At 37.8% G+C, this 14,609-nt stretch overlaps 1 protein-coding gene across 4 annotated transcripts in view; it reads left to right on the top strand.

Annotated features, from left to right (window-relative positions):
* The window catches only part of LEPR (leptin receptor), a 90,855-nt gene that overhangs the window by 42,787 nt on the left and 33,459 nt on the right, over positions 1–14,609 (top strand). For all 4 annotated transcript variants that reach the window (XM_037043202.1, XM_037043176.1, XM_037043183.1 and 1 more), the window contains 2 exons: positions 9,723–9,931; positions 13,553–13,698. In XM_037043202.1, the coding sequence (XP_036899097.1) occupies positions 9,723–9,931; positions 13,553–13,698 (355 nt within the window). The remainder of the gene's footprint in view (positions 1–9,722; positions 9,932–13,552; positions 13,699–14,609) is intronic.

Genomic DNA, 14,609 nt, shown 5'->3' with positions numbered 1-14,609 from the left:
GTTCTGCCCCCTGTATCACCCTCCCCTTTTCATGAAAGGTCACACATCTCTGCAGCTGAGTAGTTTTCTCAGCACACTTCTGGTCAGCGCAATTTAGGGAGCCAGGTGGCTTTGTTTCATTCTGTACTCTCTGAGTCTAAGCTAGCAGTGTTTCTGCTACTCTGATTCTCCCAGAAGACCACACAGCCTCCTGTGAATCATATGAGGGTTCATTCCAGTAGATCAAAGTCCACAGGTCTCTTAGAGATAAGCCCTTCTCTGCCTTCTCCTGGACCTTGCTGAGAAGCCATTTCTTAATTTTAACATTCTTTGCCACCTGGAGAGCCCGTGCATTTCACAGCTCTCAAGTCCTGGTTCCTTCTGTTTCACAGCCTTTTCCTCAATGTATTATCTCTCCTTTTTCAGCAAGAAGAAACCAAGAGGCACCTTCAACACCTGCTTGGATATCTGAACCAGATCACCCAGTTCATTTATCACAGGCACATTCTATGCTGTCCACACAATGGCAGATGCATTACTTAGCTGTCTGCTGCAAAGGGAAGATCCCCTTTCCTCGGTACCATGTTCCTCACTTCTTTTTGTGCCCACCCTGACAGTGTCCTCAAAGTCCAGATTTCTACTAAAAGTCTGTGTAAGGCAATTTAGGCTTTCTCTGTCATGCTTCTCCAACTCTCTCTAGCCTCTGTCTAGCTCTACATGCCAAAGCTACTCTCATATTTTTAGTTATTTTTTATGCAGCATCCAACTCCCAGGTACCAATATCTGCCTTAGTTGTCTGTGCTATACAATAAATTACATCAAGTTTAGTGGCTTGAAACAACAAACATTTGCCATCCTACAGTTTCTAGGAGTCAGGAATCCAGGTGCACTTTAGCTAGGGGCATCTGCCTCATGGTCTTTCACAAGTTTGCAATGAAGATGTCAGCTAGGACTACAGTTGTTTCAAGGTTCAACCCTAGGAAGATCTGTTTCCAAGAGCTTCCAAGTTCCTCGTAGGTCATTGGACTGAGGGCCTCAGGTCCTCCCTGACTGTAGCTGCGGGTTTCCTTCAGTTCTTTGTCACATGGGTTTCTCCACAGGACACCTTACAATACTGTGCCTGGTTCCCCTTAAAGAGAGCCAGAGAGACCAGCTGGATCTGACTTTGCTTTTGATTTTCACCAGGAAAAAAAGAGCAGGGGGAGGTTCCCTTGTGATTGCTTTCATAAAGATGTGTCAGCCTGCTCACGTCCATGTCCATGCAGTTTCCTTCTTGAATTGTGGATGTAGTTTCTTTAGTCGTGGGCAATGTCTCTGTGTTCCAGTCTAAAGTGAGCTCTTCCTTGTGGATTTTCAGTTCATTCCCTGCTGCCTACTCAAGAACTTTGTTCTTGCAGTGATCCCCTTTCTCTCCTGCATTATCAGGTTTTCCTCTCAGCTCGTAGACATGCTCTAATAACTCCCACTTAAAACGAGGCTTTCCTTGATCACATATTTTCATCAAGAAACCACCCCATTTCACTACTCTCTCTAAAGAAAACCAGCTTTTGGGCTGTGTGAATGAATACCTTATATCTTCAGAAGTTAATATAAATAGTCAGCAAAAGTAGCTTCTGATCATGAGGGAGAAATCGGGTCTGGGATTGCTCTTCTGTCATAAGCAACTTGAAAGCTTGATAAAAGGTATGAAGCATCTATTTTCAGATATCGGACAAATACAGAACAGAACTGTGATTTCTGAGAGAAGGAAGCAAAGTGAGTGTGATATTATTCAGCTTTCTAAACTAGAAGTAATTTCTAGAACATGGCACAGGGCTGGGGAACTCAGGCAGAGCCCAGATAGACTGATGACTCAAGAAGACAGAGAGGGAAGTTCAGGGAATACAAACAAGTGCAGAGTTTGAATTCATGGGGCAGAGTACCTGAAGCAGGAAGTACATAGAAATTGTTGTGGGGATCCCCTTGACTCTTTGGCTGAATACCACTATGCCCGTGAGGTTAGGTAGGAAACCTTCTAGGAAGAAAACAATTGCCAGGAGCTCTAAGCTAAACAATTCCCAGAAGTCACTCAGGGCCAAGAATAATTAAACTTTGCATCAAGCAGATTGGAGAGACCTGGTTAAATATCAATGACATTTGGTAAAAACCCCATAATAACCTACTTTTAAGTGAGGCCAGATAAGTCCTAGAGTCAAGGCTCCCCTATAACTATCCCCAAAAAGCTTTAAAGGTTTGAACTGGTGCCAAAGTGTAACAGGGTACAGAGCATGGGTCATGTGAGGGTGAGGGGAGCCCCACCACTGCCCCCAAGTTCTGCAGAGGGTAGGAAGGGGGCCGGAGGGATGCCCACAGAGTGGAAAATATAGCATTTAAGACACATTGCATAAGAAAGGCAGGTTAACAGCTTGTGCTGTCCTAAAGCTGCAGAATTGTCTATGTGATTATAAGAATGTGTAGTGACTCTTAACACAGCCGGGGGGAAGCTCACACCGTGCCTGCATGATCTATGGCTGGGGTGGTGGAAGGAGGGGTAGATGCCCTCCCTGAATGCCTGTGCATTGCTGGGGTCTCTTGTCCTGACTAAAGATGGTGGCTGAAAAAAGGTCAAAGACACTGGGGAGCTGACAAAAATGGTGGACACTAACTCACCACAGGAAGAGCCAGATGTTAGATCATGCAGGAAGTTCTGAGCTGAGCACTGAAAATTGGAGCAGAAGTTCTGCAGGTCAGTCAGCCACAAGGTCTGCAGAGGTCAGACATGATGTCTTCAAAAAGGTCTGTGGGGAAGGCTGCCACGCGCGCTCAGGAGGACTGCCTGGAAGTCTGCCTGTAGAAGATGGGGCAGAGGTGGCAGTGCTGCAGGGACCTGCCTGGCCAATCACACAGAGACTTGAGAAATGCCAGGAGCTGTACTGTGGCTGGGAATGCTAAGCTATAGACTTCTGCTTTTCTGAAAGATGGTACCTCTAAGTGGTATATTCTGAAACTGGACTGATTTGGCAGAGGGAGGCAGAACAGTTTGTTTTTTGGGTGTTTTTAAAGGAAGCAAGACTTAACAGCAGAAATTTGCCATTATTTGAAATCTGTATAATCTTTTAATAAACAGCGCCTTTCCTTTGTCACCAAACTCTTGCCTTCTTGGCAGTGGGCAATTGAACCTCATGGCTGTTTCAGAACACCATTGACTGGTTCTGTAACAAAAGTAACTTAACTGACTACTAGAACAAAATCTACCCTTCTTTTAAAGACATTGTNGCAAGACTTAACAGCAGAAATTTGCCATTATTTGAAATCTGTATAATCTTTTAATAAACAGCGCCTTTCCTTTGTCACCAAACTCTTGCCTTCTTGGCAGTGGGCAATTGAACCTCATGGCTGTTTCAGAACACCATTGACTGGTTCTGTAACAAAAGTAACTTAACTGACTACTAGAACAAAATCTACCCTTCTTTTAAAGTAAGACATTGTGACTCATCTCTCAAAAACATAGTATTCACAATGTCTGGCATCCAGTAAAAAGTACTGGATATATGAAGGAACAGGAAAATGAAACCCATAACCAGAAGAAAAAAAATTAATCAATAGAAGCAGACCCAGAAATGACAGAGATGATAGAGTTAGCAGAAAAGGACAGCTATTATTAATATTCTCCACGTGCTCAAGGATATAAAGGAAAGCATGAATATAATGAGAGAAATTGATGATAAAAGAACCAACTGAAATTTCTAGAGAAGAAAAATGCATAATTTGTAAAGTGAACTAAAGTGCTCAATGCTAATGGAGTCATTTTAGAAATAGTGTTATTCAATCAATAAACACTTGATTTAGTGTTTAGTGTGTGCAAGCCACAGTGCTGGATGCTGTGAGAAGTATATTTTCCACTCTCCTTCCCTCCTTCCTTCTTTTCTCCTTTCTCCCTCCCTCCCTCCCTCCCTTCTTTCCTTCCTATCAAGATGGACTCATTAATTATTTTAATTTATGGGCTATAATCAGTTACTCTCATTATTTTATTTCTCAGATTGACCCATATTTGAGGCCAGTGGGAGCTTATTCAAGTTGGCCCCTGCGTCTTTCAGTGTGTCTTATCTTTTTAACTTTTTTGATGGCTTCTTTACTTTACAGTGCTAAAATATGTTCCAGATTGATTTTATACTTTTCCTGTTATAACATTGGAATCTGCTATTTTTCTAAGGAGGCCTGATTCTGTTGTATTGGGGAATGGCATTTACAAAGCAGTATCTGGGGGCTAGATGCTTATTGTTATTTGGGTTGCATCATTGCTAGGCCCTCTCCACCACAGAGCTAGTATACATATATGTTTACATACAAAATACATGTATGATGTGCACATATATTATATACAAATTTACATATCTGTATCTTTTGATATATCCATATATTAAAAGCACATGTTCATAATAATATCTCCCATTCTAGTCTAAAACCACAGGATCTATTCTCAACTTTCTTTTCTCTCTTTCTCTTCCTTCCTCCCTTTCCCTCTCCCTCCCTCCATTCCTCCCTTCCTTCCTTCCTTCCTTCCTTCCTTCCTTCCTTCCTTCCTTCCCTCCTTCCTTCCTTCCTTCCCATAACTTTCTTCAGTAAGCAACTTGACTTCCCTTTCCCACAATATATTACCTATTTGCTCAGTCTTGGAATACATGTGAAGTAATTTTGAAATTGTTAACCAGTACCACTATGAAAAACGAACATACTAATTAGAGTATAATATTTGTTTAGACTTATTTTGTCTTTACTAAGGCTAAAGTTTACATGGAATGCTAATTCCAAAGTTAATTAGGATTCCTTCCCCATCTTGTGGTTCTGTTATTAACTTCATATGCTTTAAGGCTTTGACAACTAGTAATCAATGACTCTAATTAAAAACAGATGCCTTAGCTCCAGATCTACTTAATTCTTCAAGGAGGGTCTAGGAGTCTATTTTTTAACAAGTCTCTGGGTGATTCTTATGATAAGACGGGTCTGGGACACTAATCTGGTCTTTGAAATTATTTGGGATTGGCAAAGTAGGCTTTTTGGATAACATTTATGTAGATTGCTAGTCTGAAATTTAACATAAATGACTTGGTTAAATTATAAGCAAAACTGATACAGAATTTTCCAATTCCTGTTAATTAGTGTGTCCACTATGTTTTACTCTAAGTTTATGTCACAATCAGAAATTGGATGGCACCAATTTGGTGTTATTCCTATAGTATTTAGTATAAATCTTTGTTTATAGAAGTATTAATATATTCATAGAAGAATGTTTTGGAAACAAATAATTTTAATAAAGTTCAGAGGACAGAATGTGCTTTCTATAAATTACTGTGGCTACCAAAAATGGAATGTCACTACTAAATACATACATATATATATATATATATATATATATATATATATATATGTAAATTCTGAGTGGAAAATTGGGCCAAATGATGAAATTTGCAAATAAGCCAAATTTAAAATTTATTTGATATATATATATATATTTTTTTTTACTATCTGTACTTTCAAGTAAAGTGAGGTTAAAAAGAGGTGCTGAGTGTGTGCGCGCACCTATGTGCACTGACAAGGCATAAAATATTTTGCTGTATAAAAATTTTTCAAGAATTTATGCTGAGTGAAATAAGCCAGGCGGTGAAAGACAAATACCATATGATATCACCGTTAACAGGAACCTACACAAAACAAACAAGCAAGCAAAACATGACCAATGACACTCAAATAGGGAACAGGCTGGCAGGGTCCAGAGGGGAGAGGGGAGAGAATCACAGGGGAAAAGGGGATGGACTCACATGAACAAATATAAAGGACACATGGACAATAACTAAGGGTGGGGGGCGGAAATGGGAGGGAGGTGGGGAGCACAGGGCGGGGGCCGGGCAGGGCTGGGAATATAAGACAGAAAGCTGTACTTGAACAAGAATTAGATTAAAAAATTATTTTAAAAAAAGGATTTTAGTAATTCTTAAGTTTGGTTGTTTGAAGCCAATTTATCTCTTTTTTAAAAAAATTACTGGTTATCATTTTAATCCTTGTAGTTTAAAATGACCAAGTATTTAGAGTATCATTTGATGTTTATAAATACTTAAAAACTTTAAAAAGTCTTTTTGAAGGTAAAGGAGTTTTTATGCTGACTTTGGCAAGTAACAAAGCTGGTATTTTCCAGGTTGCTCACAAACATGGAAAAATTTCTGCTCTCTCCCTTTTTCTTTATTTTTTTTAGATTTTTACTTATTCATTTTTACAGAGAGGGGAAGGGAAGGAGAAAGAGAGGGTGGAAAACATCAGTGTGTGGTTGCCTTTTGCATGCCCCATGCTGGGGACCTGGCCCACAATCCAGGCATAGGCCCTGACTGGAAATTGAACCTTCAACCCTCATAGTCTGGTGCTCAATCCACCGAGCCACACCAGCCAGGAACTTTTGCTCTCTTAAATACCAAAAATATCTAAAGTTTTCCTCTGGATAAAATACTTTGTAATAATTATTTTATTCTCTAATGTTCTGATTTATAGAAATATTAACACAACTCAGATTAAAGATTCTTTCATTGTGGCCCCTAAAGTCTTTATTAACCCTATAAATAAAATGACAGTGGCAGTAAAAGATTTATCTTGTAATAGTAAGGAATCTTGGGTGTAATGAAATGAGCACTGAAGATGGAAACATAAGACTTCATGTGATTTTCCGGTCTACCTTCCCTCTGAGCCTCAGTTCCTTACCTATTAAGTAGGTGATACTAGTTCCCTCATAAGGTGGTTGGAAACACTGTAATAGATATCTATCCTTAAGATGTTGTGTAAGTAATAAAAATGTTATATAATGAAAGTCGATATATTTAATGTGATTTCTCTGTTTTTGTGTCCTTTGCCCATCCAGTGACCACCGGGAAAGAATACCAAGTATTTTGGCCTATGGCTGGTATTAAAAACTTATTTTTCTTAAAGGACCAGGTAGTAAATGATTTAGATAGTGCAGGTTATAACCTTGCACTACAGTTAATATGTAAACAAATGAGCATGACTCTGTTTTTGGACACTAAAATTTGAATTTCATATCATTTTCATCCATCACAGAACATTCTTATTTCCCCCCCACCCTTTTTTAAAGGACACACATGAAAATGTAAGAAACTTAGCTTATAGGCTGTACAAAAACAGGTATATTTGTCTTATGGGCTATAGTTTGGTGACTGCTGCTTACAACATCCTTAAATTAGTTTTAGATTGATTCTTAGAGTTTCACAGTAGGGTTGTCTGTTGGGGTGGTTTGGGAAATTTCTGAATAGAGATGCTCTTAATAAAAGACAAGTTATAAATTAACAGTAATATATAATGTAGTTATATATAATCATTATAAGCGATATGCAGTTACTATGAATATTTGCCCTGTAGTTTACTTTCTTTGAATATGTTGAAATAATAAAGAAAATAAAGATCGATTAAACAGAACACATGGCAGTGAAGTGTTAGAAAACCAGAGTTACTCTAATTGGCAGTCAGCCCCCTTTACAACATCTACCATATTTGGAAAAGGATGGCATGCGCAAGACTGTCTGAGTCAGAGGGTATCATTTTAACTGTTTTTTTTTTTAAGTACTACTAGAATTTTCTGTCCTTGAAAATATTAGTCAAGAATGTGTGTCTTGTTTTCTGTTCAGTTCTTTTATTTTTTATTTTTTTGGCCTTAAAATTTGGGAGTACTTCAGTCAAAGATTCTGACATAAAATACTACAATTTATTCATCTTGTTCCATACACTTTGGATAAAAGCTTTTTATTTTAATATGTGAAAAACACATAAAAGCCATGCATGGCATGATATTTTTTAAAAATTGAATTATTGGTTTTGTTTAAAGATTTACAAAACCTCAAAAAGGAGAAGTCATCCCACCTCTGATTAAAAACAGTATTTTATGTGTGTATAGCACTTCAAGTTTTCAGAAATACTTTCATGGAATTTTCTTTGATTTTTACATCAACCTTGAAAAGATAGGTGTTGCAGCATTTTCTCTGTTTTATTGATTATGGAAGCTGAGGCTCACCAAATACTCTTACATGGCTATGGTCTATGGCTCAATCAGCAAATGGATGAACTTGAGTTTAAGTCTCAGGGTTTAGTGTGCTTTTTACCATAGTATTACTCCTTACACAGTGTCTAGTGGTAGTAGACTGCTTTGCACATTAAAATGTCTGTGAATGTTGTTTCCTGTTAACACAGCTATGCTGATCAGGGCCTTATTTTCATTCTTATATCTTCTATGGTGTATGAACTGTTGACATCTTAGAGAGAGGGGAAGGGAAGGAGAAAGAAAGGGAGAGAAACATCAATATGTGAGAAATACACTGAGTGCTGCCTCTTGCACGCCCCCAACTGGGGAGTGGCCTGCAAACCAGGCATGTGCCTTGACTGACTGGGAACCAAACCCGGGACCTTTTGGTTCACAGTCCAGTGCTCCATTCACTGAACCACACCAGCCTGGGCTGTGCCTATTTTTAAATTGGATTGTTAATTTTAGTATTACTGAGTTTTGAACATTCTTTATATCTTCTTGGACAAGTGCTTTATCGGGTAGATGACAGGCAAATATAGTCTCTCAATCTATGGCTTGTCTTTTTGTATCTTCATAATGCCTTTCAAAGAACAGAAGTTTTCAGTCTTGATAGAAGTCTGCTTTATCAATTTGATTTTTATGAATTATGCTTTTGGTGTTGAGGCTGACACATTTTTATCCAATTCAAGGTAACAAATTTTTTCCCATGTTCTATTCTGGAAGTTTCATAGCTTTAGGTTTTCCATTGGAATTGGTGATCCATTTTGAATTAATTGTGGATCTGGTGTCAGGTATGGATCGAAGGGGTTTTTCCCCTGAAATATAGGTGTCCCATTGTTCCAGCCCAATTCATCGAAACAATGACCCTTCTCCACAGAACTGCTTTTTTTTTACTTTTGTAGAAACTGGTTGTCCACATAGGTGTTGGCCTCTGTTCTGTTGGCCTCTGTTTTTCTATCTTTACAGTAACACTCCATTGATTTGATTGTTGTAGCTTACTAGCTATAACTTGTTTTATTATTTTAGTGGATACTTTATGGTTTCTAATATAGGTCTTTAAGTTACTGTAGTCTGCTCTTATACCTCCAAGGGGTATTGCACACTTCACCGCACACTAACACATCTCTTTCCCCAGGCTTGGTGCTAATGTCATTCATTTTACTTCCACTTATGTTACAAACCCCACACTACATGGTAATTCTTTTTGTTTTGTGTTGTCAGTAAATACTTACCCTTCTAGTTAAATTTTATTTTTTGTGTAGAACCAGACTTTCATCTTCTATCATTCATTTTCTTTTTTCCTGAAGGAGTTTCTTCAGCATGGTTTATAATGCAGGTCTCATGGTGATGAATTCTTTCAGTTTTGGTATGTCTAAACAAGGGCTTTTGTCTTGCTTATTTTGAAAGATATTCATGCTGGGCATATGATTTTAGGGTAGCCATTTTTCTTACCTTTTCGTATTTCCCCATTGTTTTTGATTTATCTTCTTGCTTGTATTATTTCTGACGGCTAACCTGCTTTAACCCTTATCTCTTTTCCCCCTGATATAATGTATCTTTTTTGCCATCACCCTTTAAGCTGGATGTTCAGAATAGGTTATCTCAATTTGGGTTTCATATCCTACATTTTAAATATATCTAGTACCTTCACATCTGTATTAACACGTGGCTCTTGTTTTTCACAAAGGCCTCACGTGTTAGAAGAGTCACCGCCGGACCCTGAGACGGGCGGTTTTCAGCCGGTTGCATGCAGCTGCAGTGCTCACGGAGGCTGGGAATGCCGCATGTCCGTGCCAGCAGCCAGACTCAACGCCACTCTGCTTATGTACTTAAAAATCTCATCGGCTGGGATAGTGTTTCAGTCACCTCTCATGTCAGCCCAACCCATGAATATCGGTAAGTTGCGCCAAAGAAAGATCACAGATCTGAAACGTCAGTCGTCCAAACAGGTTGAAGGCCGATTACAAAGTCTGTCACTAGTGCGTCTCGATTTGACCAGCGCTGCAGTGATGGCACAATAAATGTCGGGCCAGGGAGTACCGAGAGCAGCCTCTGGAAGGACTTAACAGTAGTATTGTTTTTGCAGCTGGAACTTAAATTCTTTATGGAAAACAGATTGATTCCTTTAGATCCTGGATCTGTCTAATGGATATGATTGTTTGGGTATCACTTTTTTATATCTCAGATAACTATTTATAAAAATAATTAGAAGTTTTTCTTTGCCAGAATTTATTTTTTCAAAAAATATTCTTTAGAGGCTCATGATTTGGGAGCTGGGAAAAACAGTGGTGAATGATACAAAGTTCTTGCCTCATAGAGCAGGGATAAGTAATGCTGCACAGAGGCAAACAAACACACAAACAAGGAGTAATTTGCTATACAAATTTGGTCACAAGAAAAACTCCAATAATAGGTAATGTCCCATAGTTTTAGTGCAAAGATCCCCCCAATTTTTTTTGCTGAACTTGAGTATACCAGTACAAATGTGACTAATATAAGTAAATGTTAACTTAAACTATTCAACTTATTCATTCAGTTTTGTGTGCATGTTAAATTATATCTTATGCATGATATGTGTAATTTAACAGTGTAACTATTTTCCAGTCATATTTCCTTAGGTAATTATATACAAGCTCTTTACACACATCTTTGTGTCATTGTTTTGACATCATTTGAGTGACTTTTCTAGGTATCTGACACAATTTTCCTCCACTTTCTAAGTTATTGGGGCTATATCATGTTTTGAATCTGCCTATGACATTATATGGTAACATGAGGACTTTCAAATAATTTGTCCTCTAGGTGTGTATTTATGATTGTCACAGCATAATTAAAATGATATTTAAGCAATTCAGTCATGAAGTTATACCTCAGGAAAAAAGATACAAAATGTTTATTAAATATTATTGTCTCTTTTTAAAACCAGTTCTATCAGGTGATTTTTCAGAAACTTTTGGAGCCAGCTTGAATTGAATTGTTTTGTAAAACAAAGAGAAAGGGCTATGACAGACTATATAAAAACTTTAAAAGAATTTTGTCTTCCTTTAGAGATAACTTTGGGGATTTTTGCACCTATTTGGGTGTATATGATAATGTCCAAAAATCATGTCATGAAAGAAATGGCAGGTGGTGATGGAGACTATTAGGCATGGGGATTATTATTTCGGCTGCGGAGGTCAAAGAAAGTCTCTTTAAGGACGTAGAATTGGAGCTGATGAGGAAGAGATAGCCATGCAAAAATCCAGAGCAAAAGGTACTCCAAACAGGAAGGACGGCACTCACTAAATCCTTGAAATAGAATGAGCTTGGTCATTGGAGGAACCAAAGAGAAAGCCCCCGTGCTTGGAGTGAATGAGGTAGAATGTTTGGATATGTGGTCAGAGCTGTCTGTGTTCAGATCATATCACAGGCCACAGTTAAAGAGTTCGGGTTTGACATGAGTGCAATGGAAGCTTTTGAATCAGGAGAGCCATATGACCAGGTGTGTGCAGGTATGGGGGGCATATTTGCATATTTAAAATTTACTCTGTATGCGGAGAAATAAATAGATGGGGAAGAGGTGTTGAATGATTGCAGGAGTGGAAGCAGAGGACCCAGCTAAGTCGCTGTTGGAATTGTCCAGTGGGCTTAGGGTTAAGCCAGTGGAGAATTAAAATAGTGATCGGACTTGGGATCTATTTGGGAGATGGTGCAGACTGAAGCTTCTAGGGGATTGGGTATGGAGCGTGAAGAATAGAGAGGACTCATGGATAACACTTAGGCTTGGACCTGAGCATGCTGGCAAAGGGTGGTACCAGATACTGAGATGGGGCAACTTGGGGAGGATTAGGTGTCTGATACATTATGTTTGAGATGCTTGTTAGAAGCCCTAGAAATGTTGAGTAGGCAGTAGGATATATGAGATGAGAGTTCATAGGAGAGAAATATTTGGATGTCTCTATCATACAGGTGTTTATGGGATTGTGTATGGTTTATATTTTATGATTTAGAGTCGTGTCTTGTTTCATTTTGTTTTTTGTTGTGGGAACCCAGTGTATTTTACCTGTTTTTTTTAGACTTTAATGTTTAGCTGTGCCTTCTTTAAAGTAAATACAACTGACAATATGTTTCATAAAGTAAAAACTATTAATTTTGACTCAAGGAAAAGAGAAAAATTATATCCAAATTTCTAAAAAAATAGAATATGAAAAATATTTGTGCCATTTTATTTCTTGGAAATAAAACTCAAATTAGTAAGTTTTCAGTATAATGATTTTTTTTGTTAATTGTAAAAACATTGAAACAGATGCACAAAGAAGAAAAATGCATCATCTGTTTTCTATCATTTTGGCATTTTTCCTGTTTTTAGTACATATATATATATATGCTTTTCACTTAATTTTAACAAATCAGGAGTTCACTACAGATGTTGTTTAATAAACTTTTAAAACTAACAATATTAAACATCTTCACTATTCTTCTCTAATATGATTCTTAATAGCTATATAGATTACCCTTACAAGGATGAACCATAAATTTATTCAATTAATTCTTTATTGCAATATGGTTACATTGTTTCTGCAAATAATTTAAAGGTTCTATGTTTAAAACTATGCATAGATGCATAACTCCACATATTATATACGAAAATGCATATCATACGTAAACACACATGTATACATATGAACTCAGAAATCGGTTACCAGGGTAGAGAGCCTATTAGGCTGAGAAACTCCATCCCCATGTCTGGTGACAAGCCAAGGCCTGCTCATGCTGTGTTTATTACATGCAAAATATGCATGCTGTGAGTTATTTCAATAGGTGTATCTGGTTGTTGTATTTTAAAGTTAAGGAAATTTTCTGACTTTTGCATGCATATTCACATTTTTAAAAAATATTTTATTTATTTATTTATCTTTAGAGGGGAAGGAGAGAGGGAGAGAAACATCAATGTATGGTTGCCTTTCATGCATCCCCTGCTGGAAGTTGGCCTGCAGGGAACTGGCCTGCAACCCAGGCATGTGCCCTGACTGGGAATTGAACCGCGATCCTCTGGTTCGCAGGCCCGCGCTCAATCTACTGAGCTACACCAGCCAGGGCCATATTCACATTAATTTGCATGCAGATTTGCATGCAAAATCTGTAGGCATTTTCCAAATAGGGCTCTGCAAATGCTTTTTTTCTTGTTATCCACCAAAACAAGTGAGTGGATGTAGTGGAGGGGAGGCTTCAAATAAGTCTGAGAAATGCCAAGTTGAATAAAGTGAGGACAACTTCTTTAACAGCAGGAATTCACATTTATCAAAATAATTTTATTTACTAATTTATAGTTTTTATCACTTAGGAAGAAGGAAATGAGATTGCTATGATAAGATATAAAGAGTAGACCCAATATTTTGGTTATGTAATTGGCTATTGAATAAGGTCACTTTTTAAATAGTTGAAAGAATGGGATGTGCTAAAAATTCAGTTTGACTTCATTTAATGGTTATCATATAAATTGCCTGACTTAAAAGTGTTCTTTTTTCATTTTTAAAGTGAAGCCAGATCCACCATCAGGTTTGCATATGGAAATCACAGACAGTGGTAACTTAAAGATTTTTTGGTCCAGTTCAACACTGCTACCTTTTCAACTTCAATATCAAGTGAAATATTCAGAGAATTCTACAACAAGTGTGAGAGAAGTAAGTAAATACAAGGAAAAGTTGAGACACAACTAAAGTAAAGGTGAGACCCATCCACGCCCCATAGAAAGTGCTCTCTGCATATCAAATGTGCCTGCTCCTTGTAGAACAGAATCAGTTGTAATTTAATCTTACACCACTGGCTTTCATTTAAGATCAGCATAGGAAGTTACCGTATCAGCAGCATTTCTGCATCTTCTGTAAAATGCCTTTAGAAAAATCACTTGATGTTACTCAGTGTTGCTTATATATGATATGGATCCATGTTACATATTGAGGAACATGACAAATTCCTTACAGAATTTAGTGCCAGAGAAAGTTCCTCCTCCAAAAAAAGTTTGTGTATATTAGATTGATTTCTCTCCTCTTCCCTGTCCTGTCTCCCATCTCACCTCTCTTCTCTCTCCCTCTCATTTACGCACAGACACACACACAGACACAGTTAAATGGCTACAGGATGTTGCATTACACAAACTTGAATTCATTTATAATTTTTTCACCTACAACCTTTGATTTCCAATTTTACATTTAATCCTTTTTAAAAAATTGCTCCATATTACTTGATTACGTGCAGTGCAATGCATGCATTTTTACTGTCAATTGCATCAAATCCTTTTTTCATTCTTTCAGTAAGTATTTATTGAGCACCTGCTAGATATCAAGAATGGTTCTGCTTGCCTCAGGTTACATTGGGATAGTAGACCAGAATAAGAGTTCGGGAGTGCTGGTGAAAGATGGTGGATATTAAATAGAGATAGCAAAAAATCTCATTGAGAAGGTGACATTTGAACAAGGATTTCAAGGAGATGGTGATGTGTATATCTGGGGGAATTGGATTCCAAATAGAGAAAAAAGCCATCCAGAGGCTCTCAGATGGATGACAGACTGGTGGCCAGGGCAGTGAGTGAGGG

This window comes from Sturnira hondurensis, unplaced genomic scaffold, assembly GCF_014824575.4.
Source record: "Sturnira hondurensis isolate 20B ecotype Veracruz unplaced genomic scaffold, ASM1482457v3 Scaffold0000648, whole genome shotgun sequence".
Lineage (NCBI taxonomy): Eukaryota > Metazoa > Chordata > Mammalia > Chiroptera > Phyllostomidae > Sturnira > Sturnira hondurensis.
This window is presented reverse-complemented; position numbering and strand designations above follow the sequence as displayed.